The sequence below is a fragment of the Miniopterus natalensis genome, chromosome 14, assembly GCF_054644295.1.
Source record: "Miniopterus natalensis isolate mMinNat1 chromosome 14, mMinNat1.hap1, whole genome shotgun sequence".
NCBI lineage: Eukaryota > Metazoa > Chordata > Mammalia > Chiroptera > Miniopteridae > Miniopterus > Miniopterus natalensis.
Genome location: NC_142094.1, coordinates 18,989,659 through 19,017,591, shown reverse-complemented (window position 1 = coordinate 19,017,591; position 27,933 = coordinate 18,989,659). Strand labels below are relative to the sequence as shown.

At 38.3% G+C, this 27,933-nt stretch overlaps 1 protein-coding gene across 5 annotated transcripts in view; it reads left to right on the top strand.

The window, feature by feature from the left end:
- The window catches only part of KAT6B (lysine acetyltransferase 6B), a 164,294-nt gene that overhangs the window by 82,401 nt on the left and 53,960 nt on the right, over window positions 1-27,933 (top strand). For all 5 annotated transcript variants that reach the window (XM_087824311.1, XM_087824310.1, XM_087824307.1 and 2 more), the window contains exon 4: window positions 20,710-20,818. In XM_087824311.1, the coding sequence (XP_087680437.1) occupies window positions 20,710-20,818 (109 nt within the window). The remainder of the gene's footprint in view (window positions 1-20,709; window positions 20,819-27,933) is intronic.

The following is a 27,933-nucleotide window of genomic DNA, read 5'->3' as shown; positions in this document are numbered from 1 at the left end:
TCTCTTTAGACCTTTGTGCTCAATCTAAAGTATTTTGCATAAGATAAAATGAAAATGTATTAAGTTTGGGCCTACACAAAGAAAATATCTATTTAAATTCAGTAGTCACTTTGGAGTTTTGTGGGCAAAATATTTAACAAAGTTTACACTTACCTTTTTTTTTTGACTCATAGACATCTGAAATGAAACATAGTGAGTATAGATATTATGTATTTGAATATGTATTTTCCACCTGTATGCAGCTGCAGCTTTTTGGCACTTTGTTCCAAGAATGATTGTATAACTCACATGATTTCGTTACAGCAGAAGGTTTTTATTTGCTGTGATAATAATTGCTAGGTTAATTTTATTTAAAAAGTTGGGTAAAAGTAAGGAGTAAAAATGATAAACAGTTTTTAATATTTTAACTTATAAGATATATATCCTGCATATGTATATTAGTCAGTTGTTTGTTGGAAGCTCTATACTTTTTTTTGAGCATGGGTTGGAGTTTCTCGTTTTTCTCAACAGTTTTCAGTCTCAGTTTCTTTAAAAGCACTTGTGAAGCAGTTGGAATGCAGAATTCTTCTAGGTTGTAATTTCCTCCAAATCTTGTATAGTAGTTGTGTTTTGTGTGTGTGTGTTTTGTTTTTTTTTACTGTTAGTCAAGTCTGTCTAAAAACATCCAACTAAGTGTCCATAGAGACTACAACTCTTCTTGTACACATATTTTATTGGATGTTGGATAACAGTACAGTATTTAATTAAGGTACTTAATTATAGTAACACATAACTGACAAACATATTTGAAAACAAACACAATTAAGCGCAGAACTCAACAGGTGGAAGCAGAAGTGCAAGGGTGTCCTAAGCAATAGCTTATTAGCTACTAGTGGTGAGCATTTTGTAGAGAAATAAAGAGCTCTGGAGTAGTGAGGGTGTTCCATGCTGGTCAGCTAGGAGAGCTTTGTTCTTTTTTTAATTTGAGGCTGTTGCCAAGTTGGCTCTCCATCTGAAGGACCTCCTTTCTTTTCCTGTTCCTGCATGAATCCTTGTTCAAGTCCCATATATTTTATTTGTCACAGTCACCACTCCTCCCCTTTCCACCCATGTCTACTGCCCTTAACCTCTGCTGTTTGTTTCTAATTGAAATCTCTCTCATCTTTCATTTTGAAAATTGCATCAAAATTTTACTTTCTTATGGAAGCCCTGTGGATTGACCACCCAACTTTTTTACTTCTGTTCATACTTTGTGTTCTATCTGTACAGCTTTAAAGAAATAAAACTTCAAAAATCTGAACTTTAGTATCAAATATGGTGTCCTGTATATAGGTGCTCAAATATTTCTTTAGCCATATGAAATCATAAAAGAAAATAAGAATTCTTGTCTTCCCAGTTTTATTGAGACATAATTGACATGTGACAGTTCTTGAGATGCTAATTTTCAAAACTGTTCACCATACCCTTCTTCTTTTTTTTGTTGTTAACCCTCGCCCGAGGATATTTTTTTTCCCGTTGATTTTTAGAGAGAGTGAGAGGGAGGAGGGGAGAGAGAGAGAGAAACATCTGTGTGAGAGAGATAGCAGTTGTTGCCTCCCACAGGTGCCCTACTGGGCTGGGGCTCGAACCTGCAACCCAGATATGTGCCCTTGACCGGGAATCAAACCCGAGACCCTTCAGTCCAAGGCCAACTGTCTAACCACTGAGCAAAACTGGCCAGGGCCACCCTACCCTTCCCTTTTAAAAGGGGTAGAGGAACTGGTATTTTAGAATGTGAGTTGCCAGCTTTTCACAGTATATACTGTTGAAGAAAGCAAGAAACAAATGCTTATATGATTATGTTGTCTGAAAGCATGTTCTTGCATTGTATGTGTATGCTTTCTCCCCATGTAATTTACAGACTCTTCAAGGCTTGTGTCATATGTTCTAGTTCTTTGAATCTTCTCTGGCATAGTGGATAGTGAGTCTGTGCTCTTTACAGTTGAAGCCAAGTAGTAGGTGCTCAAAAAATGTTGATTGGCCAAAATATGTACATCAAATGCAACAATAACTCAGAGCTGCTAACCTCTTTTGAGCAGTTTCCACATGCTATATACATTGTCTTACGTGCTTTATGTATGTGATCTCATGTAATTTGCACAATTATTGCTATTCACATTTTATAGATGTAGAAGCTAAAGGAGGAGTAAAAATGTGACTGATGCTACACAGCTAGGAAATGGTAGAGCTGAGAATCAAACCCTGGATGTCGGGTTCCAGGTTCTGTCCCTTAATTCCTTTGTTACTACAGTGTGGTCTGCAACCTTTTGGAAACTTTCTGTAACAGGTTCTGAAAACTCAGATGAAATAAGAATTTTCTCTTAACCAAACGAAAGGAAAACTAAAAAAATATCCTTAGATGAAGTAGATTTATGCTAAGTAGGAAGCCGTGGGAAGGCCTCATTAGAAAATGAGAGAGACCAGGAGACCAGACGTGGTGTTTACTGCCTGCCACTCAATGAGAAGAATACCCACTTATGCTCTGACCCCTTTCATTTTATACAGGTAACACCTGAGTGAGAGCGGTACATTTATCGGGCTCTCACATCTCATTGTTGGGTGACATCAGGGAGCTCTTTTTTTTCGGATGGCTGTCCATCTGTTCTCCTCCAGGAACTCCTGGATCTGTGCCACTGCCACTTGGCTGCTGGCTTCGAGAGAGCCTAAATCAGTGAGCTGCTCACACCGGGGAGAACAAACAGGCTCTTCTCCTTAAAGTGTCTGTAATTATACGACCGTAATTAGAAATAAAACCTTCTTTATATAATTTGCAGCTCACGAGGAAAGACTTTCTGCTTACACACCATTTTCCCCACTATTGTTTCACATGTTGATCGGAAACCGCTTACTTGGAGTAACAATGAACCATTGAATCCAGTGGAGAGATCCAGAGTCCCACAGCCCCTAATTTTGCTGTGGGGCCTTGGGCTTATCCCTGTCCTTTCTTAGCTTTTAGGTTGTATATGATGTGACTAATACAACAGTATAAGAAGTGTTGCATGTGACAGCCTTAATTCCTGCTATTAGTTTCTTGGAAAAAAAATAACCTAGAAATAAATAACTCGTGAGTAGAGACACTGGTTCTGGTGCTTGTGGCTAGGGTTGGAGTTCGTTGTCGTTATCGTAAACGATAATATTGTTTGGGTGGTTCTACAGTGTTCAGAAAGATGTAGGTCAATGTTGATTTTTGCCTGATGGCTTGAGATTGAGTAGATGTTGATTAATTCATGAGCCCCAACTGTAAGGTAGATGTTCAGTATTGATTAGACATGTTCCCCTGGTTGTATGCTGTTAAAAAGGACTCAGTTGTGAAATACTCCTAAAGCTAAATCAATAAATAAGCTACTAAAGTTGTTTTCCCCTGTAAATGTTTGTATTTTATCCCTTTAACTAAATGAGAAGGAATGTTAATAATTTCTGTGACCTAGACTGTTAAGAAAACTAACTGTATCTTTGGAACAGTATCTCATATGTTAACCATTCCAGGTGAGTATAAATTATTCATTTGTACACCTTAGCTGATTCATATGTACATCTTGGCTTAATGGAGGAGACAATGTAACAGTTTTCTTTGGAAAAGTATCTTACTTTGGTGATATGGATAGAGATGCTTAGAGCATGCCCAAATACTGATAAAAATTGCAAGGATTTTGAGATATAGTTGCTCACAGTTTAAGAGTTTTAAAGTCTACAATTTCTGTTATGATCATGGCCAGTAATTGCTAAGCAATTAGCTGTACTGGCCGTGTCACTAGGAAGTTTTCTGCCTTGGCAATTTTTTCTGAAGACTTTATTGAACTTAGAGCAATTTCTGGCTGACATTTTCCCCTCAACATACAGACTTGTCCAGAATAACATTGGCCTTTATGAAACCCACTAAACTCAGTAGCTTCTGGACCTGTTGTTTTCCTCTCCTTGCCTTCTCTTCCAAGTTCCTAGAATGGCCTGTTACCTCCTGCTGTGTGGACTTCCTGACCACGCCAACCCCTTTCTTAAACCTTTACAGTGGTTTCTCATTTCCTTTTGCATCTACTCTAGCTGTTCGCCCCATACATCAAAGGCAGTCACCAGCAGGCTCTGGATTATCTCATTTCCCTCATCTGCTCCTTAGGTCCCCAGTTTGCTCTCACTGCCCCCCCCCCTTAGTCTTTTGAGCCATCTCCCCAGCACAGTCATTTTCTTTGACTCTCTTCTCAACAAACTGTCCTTTTTTCTTCTCTTCTAAGTAACTTCTGAAACCCCACCTTCTGTAAAAGTCATTTTGAATTAAGCAGAGAATTGCTGATGGTCTTCTGTTCATGTACTCTGACATAATAGACCTCCCATGGCTTCTTCCTCTAATATCCACCCCTATTATAAATGTACCACTTCCCACTTCCAAAGTGACCCTTGCCCTTGACTTATGTGTAGTAAGAGTATATCCCATCCTGTTCTGGTTACTATTCCTAATTTAGAGACTCACACAGGGGTAAAGAAAGCAGGTTCTGAGGTCAGCCTTCCGACTTGGAATCTGAGTTCTGCCACTTGCAGCCCATTATTTAATCTGTGTCACAGTTTCCTCCTTAATAAGACTGGGATAATAATAACACCTTCCTGAGGTTGTTGAAAGAATTCAAGCACTTCATACAGTACCTGGCACATAGTAAGCATGCAATAAATATTAGCTGTTATTATGGAGAGCACACTCAACATATTTTATATACACATACATACATACAGATACATACATATATACACACTTGCGCACACACGCCTGCATACACATACATAGTTACATAGTTTGAAAAACATTCAGAATTGTGATATAATTTCTTTTTTAGAAAATGAAAAAGTGTATATTTTTAAATGCAAAACAAAGTAAAGTTGAACAACATCCTCGCTGGTGAGGCAAGGGTTTAGACAAAGGTGGAAGCACTGTGCCAGTTGTTTCCACACACTTACTAAAGGTCTGGCGTTAGTGGTTTGGTCGTGTTTAAAAGCCCCATATGTAGTATGGATACTAGCATGCTTTGTGGTGACAATGATTAGGGCAACCAGTTTTCCTTCGGAAAGTTTCAAAAGCAGGCAGTAGTGCACCCAGTTTTAAGTAAATGAAAGATAAATTAATTTTTTAAAGGGTAGTGTGAAGAGCACCTTTTAAGAAAATCACTGTAGAAGGGAGGCTCCTCAGATAAGTCTGTCATGAGTCTGTGCATGCCCCCTTTGAAAGCCTGATACATCTTCAGTACCGCCTGAGGATAATTAATTGCTTTTGTTTTTCTAGTTTTGTTGCTTGTAAATATTCTGTTAAGGAATTTTTATAAACATGTTGAAGATAATAACTGGGCTGAGGTGTTTATTTCCTAAATAGAGTACTTACCAGGCTTGGGTTGATTATTTATATTTGAAAATGTTGATGGTAGATATTGGTTGATTGCTTTCAAATGAATCACTTATTCCTAATTTCCCAGGGATGTATCAGTGAAACATTTATTCAGAAAATAGAAATAGTTTTAGATAGGAAGATGGAATCTTTTAAAAATAATAAGTGATTTCATATACCAATGGTTTTCATGTGTGTAATATTGGAGAACCCAGAATTATGCAGTGTGCATATGACTTTATTACATATATTTTTAGTGCCATTAATCATATCTTAGAGGTTGCTACTCTTGTAAATGTAAAAATTACTTGGATTTTTCCTCTTTTCACTTATTTATGTAATTTAACAGCTTACATTATTTTAGATTGTTTTACTAATGCCAGTTTTGTACGATAAAATTATTAGAAATTATAAGGGAGGGTGGGATGAAAGAGGTGACCAGCTTTACACTGTTTTATGTTTGTAACTTTCGTTTCTTTTCAAGTGTAGATTTATTCCTAGTGATACAAATTGCTGTTTTCTTTGGCAGTGTTAGAAGCAAGTCTATGTGAAATTATGTAATGTCTGAAAAGTTATATTCATGATTAATTGGCCTATCCTAGAATGGTATTTGTATGTGTGGAATAAGGCGATCATGCTTTTTATTTGGCAGTGAGTTAAAGTGCCCCTGCTCAGATCGGGTTACTCTACAGGGCTTTTTGACTGAGAACTGTATATTTAGCTTGATTTCTAAAAAGCATATAATGTAGCCTTGAAGCCAAATACACTGGAATTAATATTGTAACCAAACTTAGTCTTCAGATAACTTCAAAAGCAGGCTATTCCACTCTAACACACCTTAGTTAACAAATAAAGCCTAGAGATTTATAACAACAACATCTCGGTGGCCTCTGAACACACAGCAGAGACTGATTAGCCAAGTGTAGATTGTCTGTAGTGTCAAATAATAGTTTTAAATTCTTCATGATCTTGACCCAGACTGATCAGTTACAATGGTCTGTCTATTTATTTAAGCTGGACTTTACAGGAGCTAGAAAATAAGGCCTTTAAACAGTTGCCTCTCCTACATGTACTTGAAAAATGATGACATCGATTACAAACAATACAGTGATAATGAACTTGATAAGCAGAGAAAGGGTACAGGAGAGGTACTGGAGCCTAATGTTTTCTGAAAACTAACTTCAGTTTTTTCATCTGTAATGTGTTGATAATAGTAACTACCTTCTGGCATGTTAATGATTAATTAAGTTCTTACCTGAATATCATAATAAGTGCTTTTCAAATGTTTGCTGCTTCTGCTACTACTTTTAGAGCTGTTTCCATACTACTATTACTATTATAACAGCTCTTCCTGCAGGGCATTGACTCCAGGGTTTTGCTCTTCGGTGAATCATCATATTGAAATTGTAAAGCATATCCCAAGTTGAATATGGCTAATTTTGGGGTTATTTCTCTTTTTAAAAAAGTATGTTCTTTTTTAAAATTGATTTTTAGAGATAGAGAGAGAGAGAGAGAGAGAGAGAGAGAGAGAGAGAGAGAAACATCGATCGGCTGCCTCCTGCACCCCTTACTGGGGATTGAACCCAAAATGCAGACATGTAACCCAAGTACGTGCCCTTACCGGGAATCGAACCTGTGACCTTTCCATGCATGGGACTACACTCAGCCAACTGAGCCACACCAGCCAGGGCTGGGGTTACTTTTTTAAGTATCTATATACTTATTACTCATAGGTATGGACTAGCCATCAACAAACAGCATCAGTATCACCTGGGAGCTTGTTAAAAATGCAGAATCTCGGGACCCTATCCCAGAACTATTGAATCAGAGCCTGCAGTTTAACACTGTCTTCAGGTTTTTGTTTGTATATTAAAGTTTGAGAAGCACCAATTCATCTACGTCATTCCCCCCCTTCCATCCTCAAAATCATCTGAATAATTTGGAGATGACTACCAGCAGTGGACTACCAACTTTATTTATATTATCACATATTAGAATATAAGGAAAATCACTCCTTTTAACTTAAAATATGACCTTTGAATTCATTTTTAAAAAGTTGGTTTTAAAACAAATATAAGTTAAAATATGGTATAGTTTTCAACTGTTAAATTGGCAAGGAAAAAAATTGATAAAATATGTTAGGAGTGTACAGTGGCACAACCTCATGCAGATAAAAATGCCCATATTCTGTGACCCAGCAATCTCACATCTAGGAATTTATCCTACAAGTATATTTGCACATGCAAATGGATGTCTGTACATTTTTGTAGAAGCAAAAGAGTGGTAATAACCTCAATATCTATTAAAATGAAACTGGTTTAGTGTACCTCAACATTTGTTTTTTTTCAGGATGTTGTATGTTTATATGTGCCAGGTCTATCAATGAAAATGTCTCAGTGAACCTTTGGGAAGCGGATTTGTGTGTCCAGGGGTTAGACATAGGAGGGAAGACTTATGAAAATAGTCTGTATATCTTTGTATATCTTTGTACTATTTGAATTTTTAGAAATGTGCATAGTATTACTTTGAAATCAGCAAAGTAGCCCTTGCTGTTTTGTCTTTTACACTCATGTTTTTTTCCTTCTCACTTTTAAAGTATGTTTATATATATAAACTCATTTAATGTCTCTGGAGCCCTCAGACCTGTGGCTACTGAGAGTAAGCAACACATTCTCAGTGGCCTCTCTGCTCTGTATTTACTCTCCCACTTCTTAGACTCTTCTGAGCACAAACTCCTGATGTCCTGTTATTCAGAGCTGGGATTCTCAACATGGGGTACCACCAGAATCTCCTTCAAGCTTTTAAAAAATTAAGATGTATTCTAGACGTATTGAATTAAAACCTGTGGGTGTGACTTAGGCATGTGCATTTTTAAATAGGTGATGCTGATGTTCACACCTGGTTAAGAACCACGGTCTAGAGAGCTGTTCTGGGCAGGGGCCAACTGCTAAAATATCAGCCATTCCCCCTCCCCGCCCCCAGGCTCCCAGGAGTAACGTAGATGTGGCCCCGAGTAGAATGTGTGGACCCTCTGCTCCACATCCAAGGAACAGGGAGTGTCACTCTGAATAGCCACATGGCTGTTGTGGTAGAATAGTAATGAGAATGATAGTGGTGATGATAACAAGTCAGGTTTCTGCATTAGAATTAACATCTGCAAATAAAGAACATTGAAAGTAAATAGGGGAGATCAAGAGCCAGTTCTTTGAAAACATCATGTTTTCTAGCTAGACTGATTTAAAAAGAGGGAAACCAAAATTACCAATACCAGGAATTGGAGAAGAAATATCATCACACACGTAAAAAGAATAATAAGGAAATATTATGGCAACTTTATTTCAATAAATTGGGTCACTTAGATGAAATGGGAAAATTCCTTGAATCCCCTAATTACCATAACTGACACATACACAAAATAGATAATCTGAATAGCTCTATATCTATTAAAAAACTGAATTCACAATTTAAAACTGTGCCATAAAGAAAACTCCAGGTTCAGGTAGCAGACAACTTGAATGGTGGAACCTATCAAACATAGAGCAATACAAATGTTAGATAAATTATTTGAGAAAGTAGGAGGAAACACATCCCAATTCCAAAACCAACCAAAGACATTGTAAAAAAAAAAAAAAAAAAGGGAAACTATGGAACAATATTTCTCCTGAATATAAGCATAAAAATATTTTAAAATATTAGCAAGTCAAATCCAGAAACATATAAAAAGGCTAATATTTTGCAGTGTTTACCCAGAGTGGGGTTTATCCAGATATGCAAGCAAGATTGGTTTATATTTTTCAAAAATTGATTTGAGAGAGAGAAGAAGATACACAGAGAAACATCGATTGCTCCACTCATTTATGTGTTCATTGGTTGCTTCTTGTATGTGCCCTGACCGGAGACTGAACCCCGCAACCTTGGTATGGGGATGACGCTCTAACCAACTGAGCTGCCTGGTCAGGGCAGCAATATTACTATTTTTCATTAATCTGGCTAGAGGTTTCTCATAAAGTTAAGCATCTACCTACCTTACAACCCAGCGGTTCTACTCCTAGGTATTTACTCAAGAGAGATGAAAACACATATCCAAAAAAATAGTTCTACAAGAGTGTTCCAAACAGTTTTATTCATTTTTAACCTTTAATTGAAAACAACTTAAATGCTGATCAGCTGTAGAGGGAATAAACAAACATTTGTACATTTTACAATCAAATATTCTAATAAAAAGAAATGAGTTACTGACATGTGACAGTGTGAATGAATATGACGATATGACGAGTGAAGGAAGCCCTACACAAAAGAACTCGGTGTCTGGTTCCATTCATGAAGTTGTAGAATAGACAAGACAAGCGTGGGGGCAGAAATGAGAGTAGTGGTTACTTGGGAAGAGAGTGGGGGGACTGACAGGGAAGGGGAGGAGAGAACTTTCTGGTTATGGAATGTTCTTGGTAGAGATGTGAGTTACGGGGTGTATGCATTTATTCACAACTCTTTAAAATATACCTTAACTTAGTTGTACAACAGTGTGAATGTACTTAGTGCCACTTAACTTTACACTTAACAATGGTTATTACAGTTATACATTTTATCTTATGTAGATATGAAGGTTCTAAATGGGCAAACATTTAAAGTATTTATTTCCTCCTAACCATATGGTGTTCTATTATTATTTCTTTATTTACCATTTCTATACTTAGGTAAGAATGTAATTTAGAAAATGATGAGAAATAATATTACATTTAAATATTCAACAAATATCTAAGGTGTGCATAGTTCTTTATTATATGTGGTAAAGATAAACCAAACAAGTATCTCCTTCAAAGAGCTCACAGTATGCTAAGCTTTGACTTAAAATATGCCCAAGCCAGCCAGCATGGCTTAGTGGTTGAATATTGACCTGTGAACCAGGAGGTCACGGTTTCATTCCAGGTTGGGGCACATACATGCCTGGGTCTTGGGCTCGATCTCCTAATCGGCGTGCAGGAGGCAGCCAGTCAGTGACTCTTTCTCATCATTGATATTTCTGTCTCTCTCTCCCTCTCCCTTTTTAATTTAAAAAAAAATATATATATATATGCTCCCCAGAATTGATTTTACAAAAGTAAAGAGCTTTCTTTCACCTACTGTATATATCCTTTAGTAGGCTTCTGTAGACTCAAGCGGTGGGAAATTGAGCTTAAAAATCCTTGCCTTGGGGGGAAGCCTGTCACATGTTTCTCTTTCTGGCCCTGCTGTACCTTGCATTGCACTGGAGGGGGGAGGCTTATGTTTGTGCAGTTCCCACACTGTCTGCAGTGATGCTGGAGCACCAGAGAACAGAGTGTCACTGATAATGTTCACTTAAGTGCTGGGATGATGCCTGGCCTAAAGCATTCATAGACCTAGAATCTCTACCACAAAGAGGTTTAGGGCAGAGTCCAAAAAAACAAGGTCAGAGCTCTTGACATTCTGGTAGTAATTATTCAATCAATCCTCTTTTCCCACTGCATCTGACTGGTTTAATTGAAAGAGTCAAAGGTAGTCGGAAAGTGAGGAAAACAAAAGCTGGAATTTTAGAGGCATGGAAATTTTGTACATGAGATGGTTTATGTGTCCACAGGGCAATTGAGAATTGAAGGTGTAGTAATGGAATTACACTACTTTTATTGGTTCTGGGAGCACAAGCATTTGCAGTACCAATTATATTCTACTTCGCGTACTTGGGTGCTGAGTAAAATATTAGTGACTTATCGAATGGTGCATAGCATTTCAACTGCCATGTAAATCTTTGTGAATGCAGAATATTGTCGGGGGTGGTGGTGGTGGTATTACTGAGAAAGTGACTAATATATGACTTTTCTAGCTTGTTAATATCCACCTACACCGATGTGTCAACTCTTTTTTCTATTTCTCTGTTTGGATCTAATTACAATCAGTTCAGTTGCCTGTGTCTCCTCTGAGCAGTTAAAGCAGGTTTCTCTTGGTGGAGTTGGTAATGAGAACCTCTGAGTTCATATCATGTCTGTGTGGGGTTGTAGGCACCACATCTAGATGAAAACAAATGCCTTGGGGGCAACCAAGGAAGCCAGCTGTCTGATTCTAACTATATGACATTCTGGAAAAGGCAAAACCTATGGATACAGTAAAAAAAGATCAGTGGTTACCTGGGGTTAGAGGGGGAGGGAGAGATGAATAGGTGGAGCACTGGGAAATTTTTAGGGCAGTGAAAACACTCTGTATGATAAAGATAGTCTAATGGTGGATACATGTCATCATAAATTTGTCCAAGTCCATAGACTGTACAATGCCAAGAGAGAACCCTAATGTAAACTGGACTTTGGGTGATAGTGGTGTGTCTGTGTAGGTTCATCAGTTCTAACAGATGTACCACTGGTGGGAGATGTTTGACAGTGGAGGAGGCTATGCATGTGTTGGGGGAGGGGATGTATGGGAAATTTCTGTACATTTCTCTCAAATTTGCTATGAAACTAAAACTACTCATAAAAAAAAAAAGAATAAAAAGAACCATTACAGATTTATCACACTTGAATATGAATTAATTTTAAATTTTTATTTTTCAAAATCTAGAGTAAGGTTTATATTATTTGCTAATATTGTGACATGCTTGCCAAAGAGAATAGTTTGTAAATCCTAAACAGACTTACTGTAACCATGTGTTGAATCTCCAGCTGTGTTGAATCAGACTTTGATCCCTCTTAAGAAGATAAATGCAGTATCTGCAGTTTCTAATGGTAGGGGTGGAGGAGAGACTTTCAAATGAAATCTTAAAAAGCCAAGTCCCTGTCCAGATAAGAAATTAAAGACCCAGGGGAAGGCGGTTTTGTTTCATTACCCCCCCGCCCCACTCCCCAAAAAAGAACAAATGAGATACTATTGTTAAGTGCAGTGAGCAGGATTAGGTTTGTTTCCTTCCAATAGAAGACTCGCCTTCCTTAATCAGCGCTCTTACAGATGGCACACCTGCCTAATTAGAACAAGTTCTAGACTGCGGGATGCAACGTGAGCATTTCAGTTAGCTCCACACAGTTGATACTGTGTGGCTGATGTTCTCAGAAAGTCTTCCTTCTCTTCTTATTCCTTTGTGGCTAAGCTTTTATTATTTTATACTTCCGAACCAGCCTTTGAGTGCGGGAATTTTTCAGTGTGTGGTCATTGGTATTGTTTTCACTCCCGCGTGATTTTTTAAGTGAAAAAAGAAGTGATGTGTTTATGGAGATGGGTAGGGATGCTTTTAAATATTTTTATTTTGTTACATTTAATTTACTTGTCACTCTTAAAATACAGAGGACCCCCTTCACTGTGACAGGAGGTAAAAGACAGCTGTCACACTCAAGATCTCCGTACATTAGCAATAGTAAAGCCTTTTGCCCAGAGTACGAGAGAACTCAGCCCAGAGCCGGTGGGAACGATGTGCTCCCTCACGGACCAGTTACCCACAGAGGGGTGTCATGAGCAGCGAGGGGACACGGCACAAATCTACATGCCAGAGTAAAATTACTGTAAAATTGTTGCCTGTGGAAAGCCTTGTAATAAGTATATCTCCAATTATCTTCTGGAAAAAATTGTTTGGCATCTGCTTAGGTGGAAATTCATGACGGGATGGTAATACTAGCCTTAGAATGGGACCGAAGGGTGCGGGGTGTAGAGAAAGTGGCGGCGGTCCTGTCGGAAGCAGCCCCGCTGTGCCCTGGAGGGTCTCAGGCGGCTGGTCCCGCCCCTTCCTGCGGAGTGACCGCCCGACCGCAGTTACAGATCATGCCCATGGGAACAAGATAGCCCTCTTAAAAAATGGGGCCATCTAGGTCATCACGGGAAGCGTCTGCTTTGAGAGCTAGTCTCTTCCCAAAGACCACATCTGAGCAGATCGCTGCAAAGCCAAGTCCTGAGCGTGTACGATCTGTGTCCTAATTAGGAGCGTGCCTGACCCGTTCAGACATCAGCTGGATACGGGGGTTAAAGGGCAGGAGGTGAAGTCTAGCTCTTTATTAGGCAGGTGTCAAGGAGAGTCCTGAAGGGGCAGAACCCACGAAGTATGTTACCCTAAAACCAGCAGGGACGGCGTTCTCCGTCCCTTGTCCCGCTGCTCTCAGTTGTGCAGCTTGTGGAAAATAATTTATCACCAAAGAGCACCAAAGTTCGTAAGATACTAAAAAAAAATAGATTTACAGATTCATGCCCTTGTTATCATTTTGTTACTCTCACCACAGTGTATTTATCTTCCTTGACTTCTTTTCTTTTTTTTTTACTTGTATTCTTTCTTGAGAGGGAAAGAAGGGGGTCACAGTTAGGTACTGGCAACTGGGCACCGCCCCAAATCCGTCTATTAGTCCCTGGTCACTATCAGTGGGTGAGCCCTAATAGTTAATACTTGTGGTAGTAGTGGCGAGATAATTTCCTTCCCAGCTGATTGAAAGGTTTTCATTCTATCTTGTCAGATTATATCCAGGGAAGTACAGTTATGTCCACACATAAGTGTCAGTCACTATGAAGAGCCAGAGTAGGACAAAGGCCTCCAGATTAGACAGTGATGGAACCCACAGTGCCATCAGTAGCTGCTTCACATGGCATCTTGTAGTCATTAAGGTTATACATTAAAGTACAGAAAGTAGTCACTATTTTGGGACCCGTTGAATCAGAGGAACCAGTTCCTAACCCGACAGCGGTTTGTTCATTTGTTCATTCATTTGTTCAACAAATGTGCTTTGAGACTGCAGCTACAGCAGTGAGCAAAGTCTCTGCCCTCCTAATGGAGCTTTTATAGTTAAGTGAAATGAAATGGACAAATAAATGATACATAATATGTCAGATAGCGATGACTACTGGGCAGAAAAATAAAGCCAGGCCTGGAGGATCCGGAGTGGCACTGGTGGAATGCAGTTTCAGAGAGTGGTCAGGGATAGCCTCTCCGATAATGGGATATCTGAATCAAGTGCCACACGAAATGAGGGCCCGACCATGGGGGAAGTGAACGAGCAAAGGGCTTGGAGTCAGCATGCTGGGGTCCCTCTGTCTTAAGAGCTGTGTGACCCTATAGAGGTATTTAACTCGCCTATAAAACGGAGACAGACAGAGCCACCAGCCCTGTCTCACAGGGTTTGTGTTTGGCACAAGTGAGACACTTGAGAAAAGCATTTCGGTAAATGGCAAAGCATTACTTAAACTTCAGATATAAGCAAAAATGATAAAAGGGTGCAAATTAAAGAGACATAAAGAAGAGTGTTAAAACAGCCCTTTCATACGACATGTTTTGGATTCATTGAATTGAGTTGTCTGAGCTCAAGTGTGGGGAACACTCTCCAAAGATGAGCTGTCTGACACTGGGGGGTAAAGGATTTATACTCCTCCCTGTTCATTTTGTGGTATTGTTCAGTTATGACTTTATAATTGTTCATGCTTTTCTTCTTTTGACACCTTTTTGTTTTCTTTTACATTGAGCTTTCCTTTTATTAAATCACTTACAGGCCTCTTGGTTCTCGTGGAGGCATTTTCTACCCTGTTCCTGTACTCCCTGATTAATTCATTAAAAGAAAACACCCTCTAATACTAATATTTATCATGGGAGCTCACAGAATCAAAGTCTTTTATGGAATAATTCTGAGCTCCAGAACAAGTTATTTGTCCTGATCTTTATGAAGGATTTGAAGTTGTTTGTTTGCTCTTTTTGTTTTTATAGCTAAAGTGAATTTTGCAGTAATCAGAACAATATTTGAATAGAACTTTATTTACACAGCACTTCACACACACTCACATTTGAACTTTAGCAGCCCTGGAGCTAAACAACATGAACACCTCAGGCTTAGACAAAATTTAAATCTAGGTCTTCCCATGATACAAGTATGAATAGATGAATGAAAAATGCTGAATTATTTCTAACACTTGCAATTACTAAAATGGTATGTTTTATAAGTAGATTCAAGAAAGTTGTAGATGACTTGAGATGATGAGTCTATAGCATAGGGACTATGGAAAGAGGTGGCGATATCCCTGATCATTGTGAATGGAGACCATGGAGACAAAACCCCTTTTTTGTGTAATTGTCAGAAAGAAAATGTGAAACTGGATATCCCAGGCTCTAATTGAGTGCCTGAGCTTTCATTTATTTTTGTCCAGTTACTTAGACTAACAAGACTGATAAACATATTTTCTTCATGGCAGAAACAAAAGTAACCATAAGCAAATATAAAACTTCTTAAAAAATGCATTGTCTTGAATGTAAAGACTGCTTCCTTAGAAAAGGCTATTTTATTTTGTGATCAAGGGTCCTGAAGACTCTTAAAATGTCTTTTTAAGTATAATAAAATCAATAAAAAATTACAGCTGAGCTGGGGAAAACCTTAGAGATTATTCAGCCATGAAAGCATTAAAATATTTAATCTGGAAAGGACCTCTGAAGGGTCCCAGATCCCCGATTTGTGTGAGGCCCCTTTGCTGTGGCACCCTCACCGTCCTGAAGGGGTCATTCAGCCTCTTTGTGGTCTTCTGATTACTGGGCCTCCAGCTGCCTCAAGAATAATCCATTTCACAAAGACCGTATGATTTGACTTATACGAGGTACCTAAAGGAGTCAGACTTGGAGACAAAAAGTAGAAAGGTGGTTGCCTGGGAAATGGGGGTTAGTGCTTAATGGGGACAGAGTGTCAGTCTGGGAAGATGAGAAAGTTCTGGAGATGGATGGTGGTAATGGTTGTACAATAAGGTCAATGTGCTTAATGCCACTGAAGTGTATGTTTAACAATGGTTAAAGTGGTAAATTTTATGTTATGTGTATTTGGGTGCAATTTAAAAAATGAAATAAATAAATACATTAATAAAGGAAACAGGGAAAAAAACAAGCCCTTCTGCTGGCTAGCTCTGTTGAAAAAATTTAACTCTCTACTATAACCCATTGGTCCAAATTTTGTGGTCTGGAGCCATGGGGAACAAATCTGACCCTTCCTCCTGGATGAACACACCCAGCTTGTCCCCTCCCAGCAGGTTCTTCAAGGCTAAGTAGCCCCAGTTCCCTCAGTAGATCATGCAGTTTTGTTTAGTTTTACAATTTATTTGTAAATTGTCATGGTCCAGATAAGGACCATACATTGTGAGTGATGATAAGCCTTGCTTACCCACTCTGTCTCCCTTTAGATTTCTTCGTTGATGAAACTGAGTCATTTGTCCTGGAGAGTTTTGGTACTTGTAACCCCCTGCTATATGCTAGAATGACACCTTCCTCTGCCTTCTGTATTGTCTGTGAATTGATAATTGGGTTGATATATTTTATTTTATAAATGCTTGTAATCCAACTATATAATTTATTCTAGATCTTTTTTTTTTGAGAATGAGGGGGTATTCTTTCCCCCTCAACTTTTTGTTTGGAAAATCGCAAGCATGCAGAAAAATGGAAAGAATACTATAATGAAGATACCCAAGTACGCTTTACAAAGATTCACCAACCATTAACATTTTGCCATATTTGCTTTCTCTCTCCCTCTCTGTGTGTGCGCACGCACACACGCACACGCACACGCACACGCACACGCACACGCACACACACGAGTACACAGAAGTCCCCCCTCATATCATTTGAACTTAAGTTATATACATGGCACTTTAAAATAGTTTAGCACACAACTCCTCTAAGAATGCAATAGTACGTTCTCCTATATAATCACAATTATGTTGAGGCAAAAAGTTGTTATATCTAGTTTAACATATATGTTACATATATAGTATATCTATATTGTCTACTGTTTAGTGCTTATTTCCATAATTATCCAAAATATGTTCTTTATAGCTGTGGTATTTTTAAAATTCAGAATCCAAACAAGGATCATGAATTGTATCGGGTTTTCTTGCCACTTTAGCCACCTACATTGGTTCTGCCCTTTTTTGCATCTTATATGACATTGACAGTTTTTGAAGAGTCCTCGCCAGTTGTTTTACAGAATGTCCCTAAGTTTGGAATTGCCTGATTGTTTCCTTATGATTAGATTCAGGGTCAATGTTTCCAGGGAGAATACTGCATAGGCCCTGCTGACTCCTTCAGTGTAGTGCTTGGGAGGCGCATGGTGTCTGTTTGTCCCATATTGGTGATGAGTTTGATCATTGGGTTAAGGCGATGAATGCTAGATTTTTCCATTGTAAAGCTTCCTTTCTCCATTGTAATTAATAATCTGTCACTTGTTAATGATTACTTTTTAAATAGTTTCAAAAACCTGTGCTGTTGGTAATGGGAGAAAGTAAATGGAAAAGGTTTTGAACATATTTGTAAAGAGTTACTGCTGCTGATAGAAAGATAATTTTTAAATATTTGTTTTCCTGAGAGGAGAGAGGGGAGTTGGCAGCTAGTACAGGCGAGGAATGGCCTTTAGAGAAGATAAACCTGTGTTTAAATCCCAGTTCTGTCGTTGAACCTGTGCAGCTTTAGAAAAGTTACCTAACTTCTCAGATCCTCAATTTCCTGCCTAAAATGAGTGTAATGTACATTCGCTGCAGTATTAAGATGATTAAATGAGATAGTGTGCGAGTGGCCTCTAACACAGCAGCTACCCCATGGCCATTACGTGGGAGATGAGGAGTACATGCTTCCTAAGCAGTCTGCAGAGTTTAAATCTGTTCATGAGCGTTAATTCTCAAGATTAGCTTGAAATAGCCAGGCATGTTGATAAGAAAATGTGATCAACAGGTTAGGCGACACTGTGAATTCAAAGGAAGGAATTATGAATTGGGAGACATTTTCAGGCTTCTTAAATAGGATTTGTCTGTAGTGGACTCACACAGAATCGAGCTGCCTTGTATTCAGACATCTTCTGATTGCAGTCCATTTTGGTCTATTACCAGGGATTATTTTTGAAACAGTTTATATGTAGTCTGATTGAGAATAGCAAATCATAATAATTCTGTGACCCATTTACATGCATTACTGTAAAAGTTTCATTTCATACAAGTGACAATTTTTTAAAGTTAATTAGACTTGGCTATACTGAGGTTAGCAAAAAGTGCTTTGAATGATCAATAATTCAGCAGGGCAGACATTTCTGTATAATGCAGTGGTTTTATAGAGTATTGTGAGATAGTTATCCCTAAAATAAATGGTGGTGAGCATTCATCAGCATGGTGGGGTTCACTTGAATGTAGCGTGAAGTGATAGCATCTATGCTTTCTATTATTGGGCAGAGTGTGGGACATCAGTCTTTCTGGCCATGAACTACTAGCAACCTTTGTCCTTTGTGTTACCTTTAGTTAAAAACGAAAAATGAGCATGAATGCTGGCTGATGGCCATGTCTTTTTACAGCTAAAAATCCATCTGGGAAAGAAAAATGGAATTGCAGGTTTGGATTTGTTTCATTGCATGAATGATATGTGACATTTTGTAAATTATTTATCACTGCAAGGATGGCAGCAATGGCTTGAGCATTGTTATATCAAATGAAAGCAGCAATCCCATTAGTACAGGGACTGGGTTTTAGCTAGAATCTATCAGGGGGATGTTGTCATTTTAAAACCAGATTGTTCTTTTAATTGCTATTTAAAGGAACAAAAGTGTTCCCAAGGTACTGCAGTTGAGCAGTTCCAAGTAATAACTATGGATCTATAATTATGCAGTGCTGATTATCTGGCATTTAAAAAATTGTGGCTGGAGTCAGTGACCAGTTTATTGTAGCCTGTCTTTTTAGGTTTTCCTAGTACAAAGTGTTTTATACTCTTGTTTTTAAACTGGTGCCTCAAAAACATATTTGCATAGCTACCTCAGAAAGTAAAGCCTGTGCATATTAAAAGAACACATTAAACCGAAAATAAGGGCAAGATAATGCACACGTATATTTTAAGATGAAATTAACAGTTATATTCAACAATTTTGCAAATGCTTGGTTATAAGATGGATTCTGGTTTTTGATGACAGTTGTCACAGTGAACCAAGACATTTGTTGGAATCATTATAACCATTTGAACTATTTTCTTTGAGATGAGGGTTATTTGTTGTTAAACCAGCATGTGCTGCTTTTATTTATTCAGTCAGCAGGTATGTTTTGAGTGCCTACTGTGCACCAGGCAGTGTATTAGGTAGGCCTTTGGGATCGAGTAGCTGGACAAATGATGTTTATTCTACTATGCTGATGTATATTTAGAAAGACCTAGCAAAATGTTATTTTAAATTTGCCTTAGAAATTTTGTGATTATACTAAATTTTTTTGCCTTGAATTTTTGATTCCAGAGATTCAAATATTAATACATTATAGTTGCATTGAGATTGCTGTCAGATAACATGTGTAAAAGGCTTGGAATATGCAAAAAAATTTAGTTTTCATACAGTTTTGGTTCAAAATAAATGTGACTAGATCTGTAGGCACAGTCAACTATTCATATGAATGGGAGTCCTAGCATTGCTGGTAGTCATAAATAACAATGGAGACTCAAAATGTATGCAGATTTATACATTGTTCAAAGCAGTTTCCTTAGAGTTAAAGGGTGCTAGAGGGTTAGACAAATGTTTTGATATTTCTTTTAGTAAAGTGGGAATGTCAGAGACTAAGAGCTTATCTCCTTTGTGTGGCATGATGTGGTTTACTTTGTTTAAATTGATTGATTAATTTTAGAGGGAGAGAGAAGGGGGGTGGGGAGAGAGAGAAGTCGACTTGTTGTTCCACTTAGTTGTGCATTCATTGGTTGCTTCTTGTATGTGCCCTGACTGCGGATCGAACCCGAAACCTTGGCGTATTAGACGACACTCTAACCAACTGAGCTCTACCTGGCCAGGGCTGATGCAGTTTACTTTTGAAGATCTTGGTACCAGAAAGGCCTTGTTATTGATCTTTTGATCTTTTCAAGTGATCCTACAGAATTTTAAAGTTGTTTGATTCTAATTCTGTTTTTATGTCATCTAAAAAATACCAATATTTTGTCAAATGTTTAACAGATGAATGATAGCAGCCTGCTCTAAAACATTTGATAAAGTTCAACTAAACAACTTGACCTAAGTACATGGTATTCATAGTCTGGAATACTGAATACACAGGTGAATTACTTTATTATAGGCATATAGATTATGGGAACTATACGAGATTTCAAAGTAATCCTTAATGTTCATTAATGGAAAGTTATGTAATAAAAGTCTTAGGTTTCATTGGCTTAATAAAAATTACTTCTGAATCTTATGTATTATTCAGGTAATAAATATTTTAGTATCAAATAATTTAAGAGATTTTTTTATTAGCAGAAAATGTTGATTTGAACACCTTATTCAGCAGTTTTTCTTTGTTAAAGAAATATTTAGGAAGGTTTTGGCTTTAATGTTTTGTTGTTAATTTTAAAATGGAAAACTAACAATATTTTTTCATTTTAATTGTTATAGCCCCGTGCTGATCCCATTCCAATATGTAGCTTCTGTTTGGGAACTAAGGAATCAAATCGTGAAAAGAAACCAGAAGAACTCCTTTCCTGTGCAGATTGTGGCAGCAGTGGTAAGTTGGTATTTTTTTTGTATGTGTGTGCAATGAGTTCCCATTATAGCTACATGCTATTTATCTTTCTTTCAAAACTATATTTGTTATTTAAAGCAATTATTTGGCAACAGCATACATTTTAAAAGTAAGTGCAGGTAGGGGGGGAAAGTGTGAGTATATTAGCACTGACATAAAGCTATTATATATGTTTATATAATTTATATTAATATTTAAAATTAAGCTTTGATTTCATACCAGCATTAGTAATTCACTGTAGAGTATTCTGCTTTGCAGGCAGATTCAATGAGGAGAATTCTGAGTTTTCAAGCTGGATACAAATAGAATCAATCATGTGTTTTCTATAACTTGAAGTCTCAATTAAGAGATATTTGAGTTAGAATATATAGTATTTCAGGTCATGACACCTACTGGTGAAATATAATATTACATCGCAGCTCTGTGTGACTGAATGAAAGGGACAGTATTCTGGAAATTGCAATGATAGAATCAAGAAATCATCAGGCATGAAAGACATTCAAATTGCCTAGAATTAGATAGGAAAAGAGTGGTCTGAGTAGAAGGCGATATTGAAATCAAGGAATGCTGGGCAGGAACACTGGACCTCTGGCAAACTGCCGGACCCCCACATGCTTTCAAGGTAGCTGTCACTTTTGCCTTTTTCTCAGCAGAAGATTTTAAGACCACATCTTTAATTTTATAATATAAATTAAAAGTCATATTACTTCCATTAAAAGAATTTGTCTTACCAAGGCAGTCCGCCTTCTTCTCCAGCAGGCGGTAGTTGTCTGACTGAGATGGTTATATGTTATGTATGTATTACGTATGTATACACACACACACACACATCAACAGATTGAATGGCATTTACTGGATTTTTAAAATTAATCTTTGTGTTAATCTTTAAATTTTCTTCCAGTGTACTGAAACTTTTGCTCCCCAAAGTGCTATTTTAAAATTCATGACCAACTACTATTTCTATAGTTACAGTTACTGGCAAAACACCATAGTGTATTCTCTTTTAGGAAGCTGGTATCATATAGTGGTTAAGAGCAAACTGGAGAGCCAGCAGTAGCCCCGCTTCTCTCCCTTGAGTTAATTCGTTAACCATTCTGAGCCCCAGTTTCCTCATTAGAAAATGAGGTAATATTAGCACCTACCTCTTGGGTTTTGTGGAAGTTAAATGAGAGGACACAAGTAAATAGCCTAGCACAGCGTCTACAACTCTGGTAAGTGTACTATAAATGCCGGCCATTGTTATTATTTGGCATGTTTGATATTGTTGTCCTTAATTGCTGCAAGTAATTTAAAATCTTATCACTGAGTTTGACATCCGCTGGAGCTTGGAGGAGGAAATGTTTCACACGGGGGCATGGCAGTGTAGTGTGATGATGATTCTTCCTCTTACGAAGGTTCGACTTGATGGGCTCTATGTGGTTCCGCAGCTTCAGGGCCTAAGAGGGGAGAGCCTTCGAAATAAGACATTTCAAACTCTGCTTGAGAAATGCATTCTGACAGTTTTTTTGATGGGCTCTACAGATTCATTAAAATTCTTTTACTTGCCCATGTTATCATGGGTAGTGACAAAAGGGCAGGGAAACATTATCTGTATGTTCAGTTTAATAAATTTCAACCCTGCAGTCTCTCTGCTTTATCCTGGTGAGGTAGTGCCTCACTCATCAGTTCTGACTCTGTAGTTATCTTTTGGGTTTTCTCACGAGGCTCACTCTGAATGAATTATTCTTTTGTTTAACTGCCTGATCAATTCAGTGCTGTTCACTTGTCTAGGGTCTACCTTTTGTGATTTTTAAGGTGGTACTTTAAGAATACCCTTCACTGTTTTATTTCATGAGTACATATTTGTCTGGGCGCCTAGACAGATTAAAGACGCACTTAAGTGTGAGAAGAAAAGTTCCCTTCATATATTTCCTTACCTCTGGTGATACACTTACTTGAGTTGATAAGGAATTTGAGATCATTATCTTCTAGATCGTAACTTCAAGGCCTCCTTCACAGGGTATAAAGGTGTAATTCTAAACAGGTAGATCTTAGATTTTCTGATGTAATCAATCTCCCTTCGTCTTTCCCAGATTGAAGACCTGCCAAACGAGAGGTTTGATCTCCTTTATACTTTGAGGTCAGAGAAATGTTTTTCCCCTAAAGCTTCTTACTTTTCCAGGGTGTGTAAGTGTAGTGTTATGTTTTCTTTTTTCAAAAACACTCTCTTGTTTTCTCTTTTAACAAATGGAGAAGAATGGGCTGAGGACCCTGTCTAGAAGGCCTAGATAGCTAGAGTCATTTTGTCTGCCAGCCTTTCCCCCTCCCTTCAGGCAGAGAGCCGAGGTTTTGGAGTGGAGGTATGGGTCCAGGCAGACATTCAAGCCCTGGGGTCATCATGTTCCTTTGTTTAGGACAGAGGATGCCTCAGAGTGCTTCTCTGGACTCTGCAACGGGATCCGACTCTCCTGCTGAGGTTCACTTAACCTCCCCTTGAGGATTGTGCGGGTCTGGGTTTAGCTGTTAGTCAGAAGCCCATTGTTCCTAATTCCGAGAGATGCAGTGTAGACATTTACTTCATCTGGGAGGTCAGCTGAGTGGGCTTTGTTGCTTGCTAGTCTTTAAATAGGATCAAAATAAAATACGGTTTTTCTTAGAGTATTGGGGGGAATCTTGTAGTTGTAATGTTCAGTTGTGACCCCTTGGTTATTATAGGGATAAAAAGAATGAAGTCTGCTGCCATGGCTCAGCAGTGCCCTCTGATAGCGGTAGGAGCCCCGCTGTCACGGTCCAGTTTCTTGAGTGTGAATTACAGGTTGGGTTGTACCCTTGCTGGTCTTCTGGAAGTGGCCACTGTATCACACTCAGAAGGGGCCATTGGTTCTAGGATTGAATTGAGACCGTTTGTAATGTTCAAAGGAATCACTAACGGAAGATGTTTATGTCAAAAAATACCCAGAGCTGTATAAAACCAAGAAAAGGAAATAGAGATGGCGGCCCATAAGGAGGATCATTCTGAAATGTGTTTCCCACATGTGCCTGTTGGTCTTTAGCTGCCTCTATCTGAAGTACCATTTGTATGATGTCACATTTAGACTCTGCTTGGATTTCATAGACATGAGTAATAAATGTTTCCTTCTGCTTACATCATAAAGACAATTAGAAATTTTTCTGTTTTTAAGATGGTGCAGTGCCTCAAATGAAAATATTTTCTTTATGTTTTTTTTCTGTTGAAAGTTCTTTTGAAAAAATGATACAGATTCGCAGGTAGCAAAAACGTGAGGTGAGATGCATAGTGCAAGGAGCCCCAAATGTGGTGTTCCAGTTCTCTTCTGCTTACCAGCTGTGTAACTCCATTTTCCATATCTGTAAAATGCAGAGGGTGACGCCTGTGCCCTGTATCCACAGGGCTGTTGTGAGGATTTAGTAAGATAATGATATGAAGATTATCAGTAACTATAAAACATTCCACAAATGTGAAGGATTATTCTAACCACTGATATGAATGTGGGAATCATCAAATAGTCTTCAGGTCTATGGAAATGTTGGGACTAGAAAGTGATTTTACTTGACTTTCATGGCTCAGCCTACTTTGAAATGAACACTGTTATATTCTCTTTGCCTCATTAAGACCAAATTATCTTTAATTAGCTTCACATAAGTATTAGATATTATACCAAATGAAATTTTGTGTCTGCTGCTCAGATTGCTGGGTGGTTAAATCTTACTTACAGATGAGTTGTGTGCATGTGTGTTTTCAAATTAGCAAATCTAAGATAAGTGTACAGTTCAAAATTACAGCATCATTCTAAGTGGGATCTCATTGAAACTAGAAACCGAGAAAGGCTGCTCTGATGTAGCTGGGAGAGTAAGAAAAATCACCTTTGTACAGTAAAGGGGTCGAATATCAGTCCACTCTCAGGAGACCCGAAATCTCCTCTGGGTTTGTTGCCTCCATGTAGCAGAACCTGAAGGTCACTTTTCAGTCTTTGTTAGAATCTAAAGGACATCTTTCAGCCAACACCAAATACTCCTTTCAGCCAGGTTTGACCTGTTGAGAGTCTTTTCCTTGAAGTGTTTTCTTTCTTTGGCTCCAGTGATACCATATTCTCTGTGTTCTCTCTACCGCTTCCTTCCACATCTTTTGTTAGCTCCTTGGCCTCTCTCCATCCCCTAAATGTTTCTTCAGGCTCCTGACTTTGGCCCTGTGCTTTTTCCTTTGCTTCATAGCCTCTCCTCGGCTCCAAAGCCTTAGATATAAATGCTTCCAGAACTTCTCCATTTGGAGGCCCTGCAAGGCTCCTCAAAGTTAGTGTCCAAAACAGCTTATCCACCTTGCACTGCTCCTTCCACCCAAAAACAACACCCACAATAATAACAACAGAAATCTCAGCAAACACACAGCATCTTGCTGCTTCTCAGGGATTTGCCATTTTAGCCAATGGCATGCTTTTGGCTACGTCTTCAGTTCCACAGCCAGAAATTTGGAGCCATGCTTTGGTCTGTTCTCTCACCAAGGAATCACCAAAAATCCATTGATTCTGTGTCGTAATATATATCCTACAAACATCCTCAATATATCCACACACACCCCACCAGGCCAACTCAGACCTGCTATTGTAATAACCTAAACCTAATCTGGATGGTCTTTCCCTTCTTCCATTTTTTATATTGCAGTCTAAGTTACTTTTAAAAATTGTAAATCTAATAACAGAATTTTTCAGTGACTACCAATGACTGTTAGGTAAAAACCCAATATTTTAAGTATAGCCCAAAAATCTGTTCTGAATTGGGCTCTTAGCTGTGTTCCTCATCACTGTCACCTTTATATTATGTACACCAGTTGTATTGAACCTCTTTCCTCTCCTTGAATGTGTCATGTTCTCCTCTCCCACTGCACATGCTGGCTTCTCCCACCCTGCCCCTCCTGTGGTCCCATCTAACCTCACTCATCCTTGGGGTCCCTTCTGTAGGAAGGCCTTCGTCTAACCTGCTCCATTCTTCTGTATCTCTGAGCCCACCCCATTGTCCCATGATAATCCTAATTCTTGTTTAATTCTTGTCTAGTATTCTGTTGCTACTATAGCAAATTCCCGCAGAGTTGTTGACACGATTCAGTTCCTTGTGTTTGTAGGACTGAGACTCCCCGTTGTTTTGGCTGACGGTCAGGTAGACAGACGTTCACTGCTTCTAAAGGCCACCCAGCTTCCTTGACTTGGGCCCCCACCTCCTTCTGTCTTCAAAGCTGTCCAGGTTTGGTAGAGGCCTTCTTGCTCTTTGAACCTCTCCTCTCCCTTCTTTTATCTCTTTTTATGAACCCAGCTGGAAAAGTCTCTGCTTTTAAGTACTCAGGATTAGATTGCACCTACCCAGATAATCCAGGATAATCTCCCTATCTCAAAGCCTGGACCCCTCGTCTCATCTGCAAAGTCCTTTTTGCTGCGTCTGGCAGTGTATTTATAAGTCACAAGGATTATGGCTTAGACATCATGGGGACCATTATTCTGCCTCTACTACAGAGCCCATTTCTCTCTCCCTCAGCACTTCCTTCAAAAATCGTCTACTGGTTTGTGGTCTCACTGGCATTTATTTAATTTTAAGCAGTACTCCTTTGGTTTTGTTAAAATGTAGGTAAAATTATTATAAGCTACTAGTGTTTAATATGTTTGTAGTAAGAATGAATGAGTGAATGAATATATATTATGATCTCAAATCTGATAAATTGCAAACCACAAAAGTAAACCATATTCCAGAAAGACAACCCACCATGAATTGTGACAGCTGAGAGAGCCTGAATTTCATTTTATTATTCAAAATATTACAAATGTCCCTTTTTCTCCCCATTGACCCCTTCCACACACACCCCGATCCCCACCACCCGGGTCCCTCACCACACTATTGTCTTTGTACTTGGGTTTGCATATATGTATGTAAATTCTTTGTTTAATCTCCCCCCCCCCCCCCCCAGGAAATTGTTGAGTGGAATGGCTAAATGGGAGATAGGGAATGACATTATCATTGCATTGTTGTCCTTTTATCTAATTACTGCAGATTGAGTATACTAGTATATCAAGACTCTGTTAGTCTTTGGTGTTATTTTAAAGTTGGTCATGAGAAAAGAAAATGGTAATATTTCTTCGCCCCTCAGCATTCTTTTCAAAATCATAGAAATTCAGAGCTGGCAGGATCTATGGCCAGTTCTCTTGAGCTAAATAAAAGTTAGATTGCTGCCTAAAGGAAAGATAGGCTGAAGATCTTAGAATTTGATAGGATAGCTTAAATGATAGTGGCTGAGATATAATATTACTTAAAGTGAGTGAAAGTACTAAAAGGAAGAATATTCTGTACTCTTGATTGAAAGTAGCTGAAATCCATTAATTTTCAAAATATATAATTATTAAAAAGTATTTTTCATTGGATATCTGTTGGAATAGTAAGCTATAAAATGATGTGAATTACTTTAGTTACTGAATATTAAGCTACAAAGTACAAAAGCAGATTTTAATGTAGAGAAAAATTTAGTACATGAAATTGAGGTCATATGTGCTAGTGATGTATGACTTACAGGAAGTAATAAAAAGGGGGGAAAAGAGAAGTAAATGGTATACTTTTAAGCTGATGGGACCCATTTTAAGGGTGGAATTTAAATTGCTGTTCTTTAAAACTTGAGTCCCCCCCCCTTCACTATATAAGGGGGGGAAAACCTTGATCAAAGTAGACCTCTTCCCTCCCCCTTCAGAGTATACTTCTTAAAGTCGACAAGCAAGCTGTCTTTGTTTGCCGTTCCTGAGCAGAAAAGAGGTGATTGATACCATTTTTATATATTTAAACTTTCCCCCACGTTTATTTGAATGAGCGAAGCCCTTGTAAAAGAATGGAGTCATAGGTTAAATGCATCTGCCTGGGTGTCTCTCCTGCCTGAGGTCGTACTCTTATGACAACATTTTATTTGCTCAACATCTTAAATACAGATGTTTAGATTTTTTTTTTAAACTCAGGAATAGTGTGCTTTTATTAACGGTATTGATGATTGATTTTGAATGTTTTTACTTCAAAAAGCCAAATCTCCTGGTGGGTGGAATTTTATGAAGCACCTGTTAAGCTTTAGGGAGGAGGAC